Source organism: Aulonocara stuartgranti (genome assembly GCF_965226115.1).
Source record: "Aulonocara stuartgranti genome assembly, chromosome: 20".
NCBI lineage: Eukaryota > Metazoa > Chordata > Actinopteri > Cichliformes > Cichlidae > Aulonocara > Aulonocara stuartgranti.
Window position 1 is genome coordinate 6,439,762 of NC_138956.1, and position 11,037 is coordinate 6,450,798.

The 11,037-nt window shown below is 42.3% G+C and overlaps 1 protein-coding gene across 2 annotated transcripts; it reads left to right on the forward strand.

Moving 5' to 3' along the window:
* The first annotated feature begins 30 nt into the window (after positions 1–30).
* On the forward strand, positions 31–10,413 carry pdpn (podoplanin). 2 transcript variants are annotated; one of them, XM_082517894.1, is made up of 4 exons: positions 31–544; positions 7,236–7,697; positions 7,812–7,920; positions 8,902–10,413. In XM_082517894.1, exons 1-4 carry the CDS (start codon positions 481–483, stop codon positions 8,906–8,908), a joined length of 642 nt encoding a protein of 213 aa, XP_082374020.1. In that variant the 5' UTR covers positions 31–480; the 3' UTR covers positions 8,909–10,413. The 2 variants fall into 2 exon arrangements, with proteins under 2 accessions (XP_082374020.1, XP_082374021.1); XM_082517895.1 differs by having other exon boundaries at positions 32–544; positions 7,236–7,670.
* Positions 10,414–11,037: the final 624 nt, after the last annotated feature.

The following is an 11,037-nucleotide window of genomic DNA, read 5'->3' on the forward strand; positions in this document are numbered from 1 at the left end:
AATCCAACCTGCCCCTTGCTCCTCAGCCCGCCCAGCCCACCGCCACCACAACCAGTACCAGCACCCCTCCTCCACTCTCAGCCACTCACATGCACCCTCTTTTCTCTCTCCTTCCTGCCGTGTGCCATTCCTCCCTCTCTCTCTCTCTCTCTGCACTCACCCAAAGTGGCCAGATCTCTCCTCTCTTTCTCTTGTCCTGTCTGCATCCCTCCACCACTCTTTCTTTCTCTTCCTCCACGCCGACCAGCCCGAGTCTGTTCACATTCACCTCCACAAGTTGAAAGGATCTCAACCCACCGCTTTCCCAAACTTCCTCCGGCCAAAGACTTTATTTTCATTCTTGACCTTTTTTGGATCCCTCAACATTTTACTACCGTAGACGCCGGTTGGTGTGTGTTAGGTCTCCGGTGTTGTGCCCCTGGGGACGTCTCTGTGGGTTTTGACTGGCGAGAAGAGCGGAGAAGAGGTTTTTTTGACACAATGAAAGTTCAGCTGCTGCTCCTGTCGGCCCTTGTTGGCCTTTTGTGCGCCTTCACAAGTGCAAGTAAGTGAACTCTCAGCTATCACCATCCTACTGTTAGCACACTATGTCCTCTCTCTCTCCCTCTGCCTCCATGTGCCCTCACCACACTTCTCTTTGTCTGCTTTAATCCCTGCCGATTGAACAATAACACTTTGCAGGCTGGATTCATAAGGGGGGAAATGGTCCAGGTTTCATTTGTATTCATTAATAAGTTAATGCGATTGTTTGTTTACACGCAAATACACAAGTGTTAAACACTTAAATAACTAACACTTTTTTTGTGTAATATCTAAGAATATTTCTTCTAGCATCTGCGGTTAATCCACCAAACTTGGCCAAAGATCAGTGATTGGAAAAGCGAAGGTGTTAATTTAACAAAGAGGGATCAGCTCATATGAATGCTCCGTGTTCATTTTAACAAATTACCTCATCCTGCTTTGCTGTATTTTTCCCTCGCTGTCACTGTTGTCTCCTTTTTTCTTTTTTTCTTTTTTTTTGCAAGCATGGGGGGAAAAAATATATGATGTAATAGCAAGAAGCTCTGGTGCCTCGTGTCTGTAGTTTTCTTGGCACAGCCAAAAGAGAAGAAAGCAATATCCTTTGGAAGCGTCCCAAAAACTGTGGTCATGTGCAGGGGGGGGGGGGGGCTGTAAACTGTAACATACACTGTACATATTTATCCGAAAGCCTATCCTGTGCTTCCTCTCGTTTTACTCCTGATTCTCCTATTTCTCTCTTGCTGCACTTGATTTTGTTTTCTCCTTTTTCCCTCTGTTTTTCTTCTCCCCCCTTCATCTGTGCTTTGTCTCCAGTCGCTCTCACAGCATGTATCATTTAACTTTCTGTCTTTCTTTGCCTTGCTTTCTTCTTTTGCCTTGACCAGCCACTCTCTGCCCAGTAGTTGTGGCTGAAGCCCGAGGAAAGTGCAGGGCAGGGCAGGGCCGTTTTGTGTCTATGTGGGTGTATTAATAGTGGGAGGCTCTATATTTAAGAGGGTCATATGGATGAGAGAGGAGCAAGAGACGTGATGAACTTTGAGAGCTGCCCCACCCTCTTTTACCCGTGTGTTGTTAGCATGTACAGCACACCAGCCCTTGGCATTTACCCATCTTTGGTGGGGTTGCAAACTTTACCACTTAAAATAACCCCTTCCTTCTCCACCCCCCAACCACCACCGTCTCTTAACAGCCCTTCAGCTTTCTCAAGCTCTCTCTCGTCCAGGTTCATGAGTGTAACCCTCAGATTTGGGGGAACACAGGATGCACAAAAAGCGATGGGTCTATTGTTACACGACAAGCTTTTCCTGGTCTGTGTGTCTCTCCCGTTTTATGGCGGGGTTTGCTTTTTTAACTGAGGAAGAAACTGCTGAAGTTTTCAGAAAGTCTTCCCTGTTCTTGTTAAGAATACAAAGGAAATCAGTCATTCCCCACTCATACCTCACAAATGGAGCCTTTCTAACTCCCATCTCCATCCTGTACAATCATCCACCACCGCCCTCTCGCTGCTACTCCCCCCGCCCCTCCCCTCGTCTCCTTCTTATGAGTTTTGTCTGCAGTTGCTTGGCCAGTAACATCCCATTCACATCTGGCCGCCAAAGGAAGAGGTTAATGCCCTTTGTCCGAGCCCGCTTGAAGAAATGACCCAAATGTTGCGCTCCTGTTCCAAGTATGAGACACACGCGCGTAAGGAAAGACCACGAGGTCCGAGGACTTCTCACACCAACTGAATCTAATTAGGAGAAGAAAAAATGTAAAAAAAAAAATAAAAATGTAAAAATAAATAAATAAATAAATAAAATACTTCCATACTTCCAAAAATTTCCCTAAGGAGAAAGATTCATCTGTTTAAGGAAAGGGGAGGTGGAGACTGTTTTATCCCAGACCAAGCCCTTATCCTGACGAAACTGAGACAGTAGCAGCTCCAAAAAGATTAGAAAAAACACCAAGATTTATGTGCATATCCTCAACAAGTAAAAAGGCACAAATGCCAGCCTTGCACTTCCTCTGTGAGACATGGAAAACATGAGAAAGGAAATGCAAGCCTGGATGTTCAGCATGATAATGCACCGTAACTTGTTTATTTGTGTTCCCTTCGTTTAACATCACGCCTGTTCCGGTTCATTGTGCTGTGGCAATGTAGTGAGAAACTGTAATGCCCGAGATTAAAGGCCAACTTGATGTAATGCCAATTTCTGCCCCTGGTGATAGAGTCCAGATGGGACCTGCTGCATGTCTTTTTTATCTGAGTTAGAGTGGGAGGAGAAAAACACGAGTGGCTATAAAATGAATGTGGACACACATTCAACGCACATTGTGTTGCATCTGCGATAAGGCCGGCTGAGAATATTCCACTCTTGCTTCAAAAAGTCCTCAGCGTGCACTGCATGGCACGGCCCGGTGTTTTTAGAGATGACTCCCACTAGTTTCGCAGGGGAGTGTACGTCATGTGACATCTCATGTTGGTGTGGTGAGATGGGGAGGGCGTCTGTATCGCTCACACTTTACTCCCTAAACACCACGAAAAACATTCCTGAGATTCGAAGATGAACACACTCCCTCACATCTCGTGCACTGATCTTTTCTGTCTGCATAAGGGGGCTTCAGTGACAGCTAATTGTGATAATAATGAATGGAAGCCTGTACTCCCACCTTTGCTGTCTCTGGCTGTATATTATTGTGTCCCTCCATCACTCTTTTGTTTTTTCGCTTTAATTTATATCAGAAAGGAGTGAACTTCCCCCCTCCATTTCTTTCTCACCTCATTTTGCCCAATTCCTTTACAGCTTTTCACTCAGCCCTTTTCTTCACCTCGCCCTCCCTGTCCTGTTTTTTATTTTCTGCGTCACTTACAGTTTTTTAGGGGAAATTGTGGGAACAAAATATCATGGTGGACCAAAATAATTTATTACGCTTATGTTTTACTAAGTAATAATTGTGTTTATTTTTTTTTTACTCTAAGTTAACCCTTTAATGCACAAGTTCACATACATGCACACAAACATGAATGAAGGTTTTCGGGGCGCTGGATGATGTTTCAAGCATGCTTGACATGAAAACCGATGCAATGATGAAGAAGGTTTGAAAAGAAAAGAAAACTGCTTCCAAAAAAAGTTTAATTATTTAATGAAAACTAACTGGAGTTATTTTTTTTTACCTTAAAATTTAAATTATATATAGATTGAATAAATATCCTTAGTGTAACTCTTTGTCAGTTTGGTAAAATTTGTTATTACAGCTTGCCTGATGAGGGGCTGATGGAGGTGTTTTTCGAGGGTTTGGATGTTTACAAGACTGTGAGTCAACTGCTTAAAGTAATACCTATAATGATTTGCAGAAACTCTGCCACTGGCATATGCCCTCCACGCAACAATAAAAACCGACTAAAACTGACCCTGAAAGTAATAAAAACGAAACTAAAGGTAAACATGTTCAGAATGATAAACACTGAACTGAAATAAGAAGAGCAGCTCTGGAAACTAACTGAAACGTAACTAAATTAAAAAGTCAAAATTAAATCAAACACTGAAACTCGCGAGAAAAAGCAAAGCATCCAACTTTGCAGTCATCGTTTAACTGACTGAGAGTCAGACTAAAACTAGTTGTAGAAACTGTAGCAGCGTCAGGCTTCCTGTTCTAGGTCTGTCCATTTGCCCCCTGAGGATGAACACAAGCTCACCTATGTGTTGCACACACGCAATACATCTTGCTATAAGCGGACACACCATGTTCACAGTGAAATCAAGCACTCTAGACGGGACACGGGGTGCTCCCTGGCGTCTCACTTTTGAAACATGCCATTCCCTCAAAGCTCCCCCTCCACCCTTGCTGCTTTCTCTCCCCCCTTCTCTTTCTCTCCAAGGATTCAGCCTTCTCAGCGGTTTCATCAGCAACAAACCTATCCTCAGGGAGTCTGGTTTATGAAGACGACGATAGTGAAGAAGTAGATTAAAAGGAGAGGAGGGGGGAGTGTATGTAAGCCGTTAAAAGTCACTGTGTTACTCACTAATGCAGCTGCATTAACCCAGAAGGGCTAGCACGGTGGGGAGGAAATACTACTCAGAGCTAATTGTGGGAACTGTACACATAATGAAACAATTGGTAGTGGAGAATGAGGGAGTGATTACACGTAGCACAGAGCCACGCTCAGTGGAGCACAGACCATTTTATCATCGCTTACAGACGTTCCAAACAAACAGTCTGAGTCGCCATTAGTAAACCCCCTTCTCAATAGTCTTCCTCAGTGGGAACAAATGTTTTGTTATATTTACCCCCGCCTGTTGCTAATGAACACACCAGGCAGCACAGTGCTGCACCGGTTGGTAGACTAACCCCAGCCATTCAAGAGTTATTTTTACCCTGGGTAAAGCATTCTCTATTATTTCAGGTATTTAGAAGAACTGGACAAAAACGGAGCTGGAGAGAGCATGATGTCAGGAGCTAAGTTTGGAAGACTCGCACAGAAGCTCATTTTTGCTCTCTGCAGTAAGGAGGCTTTGTGCGATGAATAGCTTTTAATCGGGGGGTTTTTTTCCAAAGAAAAAGGCGCAACTTCAGGCCAGCAGCTTGTCAGTGGAAAGTTAGGCGCAGACTGTAATTTTGGTGCCACGCTGAAATCTACCTCCTTAATTTTGAAACGGTGCTGTCCAGGCTAGAGTTTCATTTGTGGCTGGGAGGATGTTGAACGTGGGGAGATGGAGCTCTGGTTATTGGTGGGAAATGATCATGTTGAGCCCAGGCCGGCTCGTGGTCCAGACCCTCATGAAAGAGGCAAAATAAACGCTAAATACATGTTTTTTACAGATGGGACAAAATAAGAGACTACCATGACACAGATGGTCTTCTGAGCTCTGACAAAGTGCGTTTTAGATATTAAACATCAGTCAAGAAAACATATGAAACTACAGAAATACAAATGAACTCAGATGTTTTAAACTGCATATCGTCTTCGTTTTTTTTTACCTTTTCAAAGAAACTTTCATGCTTTCTCCCTGTGACCCCACCCTCCTGTGACTGCACGGATTAAGTGTCTGATGGTTAACAAGCCTGTGTAAGCTCTGCTTACACATGCGGCAGTGGCTCCCTCCACAGGAAATAAGTCAGAGCATGTGGCATGCAAGTTCGCAAACACGAGGCCCTGAAGACCGGATAGAGGGATGGGGAGGGGGAACAGAGGGAGGATGCATATTATATGAAGTCAATGGGTGGGGTGTGCATGCTGATACAGTGCTGATGATGGGAGAACCTGTATGAGACAGACGAGGAGTGTGAGAAGGGGGAAAGGTCAAGTAATGACATCATGTTGTGAGTGAAGCGTCTAAACATTAACGCTGTTTATTTTTCACATTTTCACCCATCCCCACAGACGGAGGCAGATCTATTGTCCATTTATTTACTGGTATTGTTATAAACTTCGCATTTTGACTCACAACGATAAAGTTCGTCATTGTCTTAGACCGGGTATTTTTTTTTCTTTTTTTTAGCTAACAATGATAAAGTGAAAGGCTACAGATAGGACGATTGAACTGAAACATTGCTGAATTATGTCAAACAAGAATTTGGTTGAAACGACAATGGCCTTTCAAACTTCCACGGCATGAACATGCCAATCAACTGTGTTCTGAAGTTACAAAGAAAACAGAGCTTAAACAAACAACATTTAATGTCCACTTTTACTTGAGCTATCATCTTGCTGAGTGTTGGATATGTACTAATGCACAGGTTAATGATGAAGGTATTATAACATAGATACCGATATGTCGGTATTAGCATTTATAATCGGCCAGTAAATGAAAGCAAGTGACATGAGAAACACCCTTCAAACATGAGTGTTGATGTTGCACGGTTTGTCCATCAGAGGGCATGCCTCAACTTCCCTTTTGCGCCCCATGTTTGGTGCGCACAACCAGCTGATCCACGCAGAGCCTGTCAGAGCGTAAACGAGTAATTTACTCAACTTGCTGAAACTGTAAAACAAGATTATTTTTCAACTGAATTGTGATATTATCTTAGTAAGCACTCTTAAATAACTGCAGATAATACATGTTAGGGAAACCTGCTTATGTTTTGTGTGTGTCTTCTCAAAGAAAGAAATATTGACTGGAGTTTTTAAATGATCAAATATCAATATCAGTCTCAAAAATGTGTCAGGGTTCTTTTAAGTGCACGATCACGGTTTTAAAATCACCCGTCCTGAATATTTAATGCTAGGGTCCATCAGGCTAATACTCAGTGTTAACAAAAGCCAGATGTTTATCTGTTAGTATTCAAAGCGACATCTGTAACATGTCGTTTTTCATCACTGAAAAGTTCGTGATCAGGTGGAATTGCATTAGCAGTACAACCCCAGTACCTGGGTGCATTTTACCTAGCTGCACCAAAAACATCCTTTCTTGTTTTTCAAACTTGAACTTACTTTTAACTTAACTGGAAAAAGATATAAATAAAAAAAGAAATAAAAAAAAACCAAAATAAATTATAATTTGATGAGTTTTGAATACTGGGAGATTTTCACAGTTAAATTAAAGAAATCAGCAGAGACATCGATATCACAGGGAGAAAGCCAAAAATGACCCATCGAGAAAGCACTCTGTGATAGTGAAAAAACAAATTTTGATAGATGGAAACCTGTGACCTGGGAAGCTTGGGTTAAACAGCTTTCTGCCTTGAATGTTTGGCCTGTTTTTGATCTTATATTTCTTATTTCCTCCCCCCAGATCCAATTACAGACCCTACAGAACTTCACAATTCATCTGTGGTCATTACAGAAGGAGAAACCACACCTGGTGTTGCTCTAGAGGCTAATCCTACCACTGTTGTCACCAGTCATCCTCCATCTGTACCAACTACGGCCCATTTCGAAATTACAACACACGTTTTCAATGACCATACGAGTGTGCCTGTGCCTACAACTGAAGCCCTAGTCACTGAAACAGAAGCTCCCAATACACCTACCCAATACGCTGAATATACGTCTGAGGAGACCACATCGTCCACTGAGCAAGTACTCAGTGAGTCCCAAACAGACGACCTCACTGAGACAATGGGCCCTACTGGGACAGTGATCCCTGCTGACACAGAGGGCACTGCTGAGAGAGTGGGACCTGTTGGGACAGAAACCACTGACCTGATCATTGAGGAGGACACAGAAGGTGAGGAAAGTGTGGGAGAAAGGAGAGGTCAGTTTGAATAGATATAATGGTGACACTTAATAAGTCTAACATACACTTAATAACCATTGCTGTTTAAATATATTAACTATGGATCTAAATGCACTAACTCTCATCTAACAGAGGCCCTGAGCTCTGGACAGATTGTGGGCATTGTAGTCGGCGCCCTGCTGGCAGTGGCCGTCATCACAGCAGTGGTGATTGTTGTCTTGAAGAGGATGGGCGAATACTCGTAAGTAACTCACTACCGCATGTACATAAGCACAAAGATTAAATCCATGGCAGTGTTACATAGATGTTGGGCACTGAGTCATCACTGAACCATCCAAGAATGAAGTCACATAGGAAAGAAAAGGTGACTACGAATTCTCCCAAACCAGCATTTCAATCAAAATTGTTCCTGAGCACATGTGAACACAGACGTTCCTTCCTGAAAGTAGATCAAGTCCATATGAAGTGACAGTTTTCTGTCCCCTGTGAACATATGATGATAATTACTGCTAATAATGATGGCGAATTTTTGTGTCACAGGTCTGCAAGGAACAAAAAGCCTGGCAGAAAGCAGAGTGTTATGGTCTTTGTAAAGTTTTCTATTTTACCCCTTCAGCTAATCATTTTAACCCCTCACACACCTATTTACAGCCATCTTTTTCCCAAGAGCTACTGACAAGGCTCCATAGTTGTTCCTCTGTCTGCTGACATAGAGTCCCATGCTTCTAGGTGGAAAATCCAGCATTCATGGTGACAAGTGGCCTTAAAATGAGCTTGCTTATTGACTTAGTATCGGTCTACATGGCCCATGGCCGTCAGCTAGAGGGGTTTTGTGTTAACAACTTGATTTGATCCCTAGAAACACAGGGGCTTTGTACATTAGAAACAGGGTTGCTAACCAGAGCAATCGCCATCTGTTTGTTTTTTTAATAAGTTAACCAATAATCAGATTTTCTTTAGTTATTGTACCGTTTGAAATAAAAAAAAACACAAAAAAACTTTTTCACAGAAATTGAAAATTGTGTATTTTTTTTTTAACTCCATTCAACTTTTGAAGCTGCGTAATCTATGAATTATGCATAAAACCCAGCTTTGTTCACCATCTAATTTTACTTAACAAGTCCCCCGATGAATTAACTTTAAAATAATATAAACCCTAACTGCCAATCATATAAAAAAAATCTTTTCCATCTCTGACCGGATCTCTCTTTGTATCCCACAGACCTTGAGGAAAAAGCCTACAAAGCAGCGGGACCGTGCGAAGTTCTGGAAATTCTGAACTACTGAACTGTGACGTCATTTCTGATTATTAAAAACAAGCACGCGATGCCAGAACTAAGCAAACCTAACCAGCTCTCTGGACTGTGTTAACAAAAGCGAGGGGCGAGGGGCACGGGGCACGGGGTGGGGAGGGTGGGGGGTTTATTTTTTTAATGTATATATTGCATGTATGTGACACAAGAGGGGTACATGAGCCAAAATCCTCACCTGCCCCTGCAAACTTCCTGATCCCGAGGAGCTGTTAAAGAGAACAAAACAAGGTGACAACAGGATGTCAGGAAGAATTTCAGGCTTTTCAAATGCATTTTGTAGAAAAAAGACAAGACAGGGGTAAGTCCTCCACATAAGCGATTTAGTGACTGACTTAGATTAATACCAAGAAAGAAAAATGACATAAAAATTAGAAATACTTACAAATCAAAGACATAAGGAGGCTGGGATTAGGAAAGAAAACAAGAAATACTGTTGCCAATTTTGCTGGATGTATATACAGTGCTAGACAAAGACTATACTGCATTCAGTTACTCTCATATGTTGCACTCGCATAGGCTAGGCATTTAATATTATGGAATATGCAGTACACTATGTACAGGCAGCCTTAGGCTATTGTTGTGGCTAAAGCACCCACGAGCACCGGTATAGAGTATGCTGTCATGCAGCCCCTAATAGATTGGCCAACTGGATGAAGCTTCTGGCCCTGGTGAGCTCTGAGGGTCATCAGACACGAAAAGACACCCCTCGTTTGCAAGAGTAACGTGACATTCTGCCCAGTTTAACACTTACATATAAAAACCTAATACATATCTGTGAAATTTAGCAGAAGGGTTTGTGCCACTGTCTCTGGTATTCTCTAGCTAGCTAAGATGATTTTTTTTATTTTTTATTTTTGGAAGTGCATTAAAAATGTGAATTGAATGTACTTTTAAACTGATACCCATTCCAAAACAAACAACTTGGCCCGTTAGCTTATAAAGGCTCGCACATTTGGTTACCAGACATAGCAGTGACATTGTCTTGACAGTGCTTCTGTTAATACCAGAACAGCCATCCAGTCTTTTCAGTTGACCTGACCCTAGATCACATGCATAGGATGACAATTTATAATTGCACTTTGTTTTAGTGCAAAGTGTTTGGCAGTTATGCCTTTTTTTTTTTTTTTTTTGCAAGAGTGTGTCACATGGATGTACAAATAATGACGTCTCGGCTTACCCCTGCTTGCTTTAAAAACGTATTTAATATGTGCACTGAATGAGTGGTGTAATATTTAATGAACAAGCTTCAGACACTGCAAATGTTTGCAACGATACATGTCCCTCGTCCCACCCACCCCTTCTGCTTTGCTGCATATTATCACTTCTGAGTCTTTAATTTGTGCCGTCTGATTCGTTCAAAACGTTTATTTAATTGCAGTGCTTTTGGTCATACTGTTTCAATAAAAACAATTTAAAGCACAGTATTTTTTTGTACTAAATTATTCTCTAAAAGCTGCCCTTTGTCTTTGGAAAATATCTCTTTTCTGTTTATTGTCCCGTTCGGATCCTATCAGTTGCAGATGATCATATAGATGGCTTGGAAACGCCTCCGAGTGAATTTACTCTTTATCAGAGCTTTATCCACTCTTAACTTGGAAAAATACTTGCGACAGTTAAAATCACATGACACTTATTTTCTGTTTCCACATTCAAAATGCCAACGTTATTAACGACCCTCCCCGGGGGCAGTGTCCAACTGCCCACTGTGATTGGCCCGTTTAAGTAATGCTTCAGATTTTCAAAAAGAAAAAAGAAAAAAACAGCCCCTATTAGCAAGCACACAAACAGAACCAAATATGGAGTACCATATGGCCTTGAATCATTGGGTCTGTTGAGCCCTCTGACAGTTAGGTGTGTTTTTTTGTGCCGTGTTGCGGGGCTTTTCATACGGTGCTGTTAAGCTGGGGCAAGGCTCCAACATTAGGCTGTGAGCCGCACAGAGATGCTCTGTCTCTGGCAACCTCTCCTCCGTGTGGTTTTAGGCAGCGGCCCAACACCCACCACCCCAGCCTCTGCCCCAACGGCTACTTCATAACTCTCTTTAG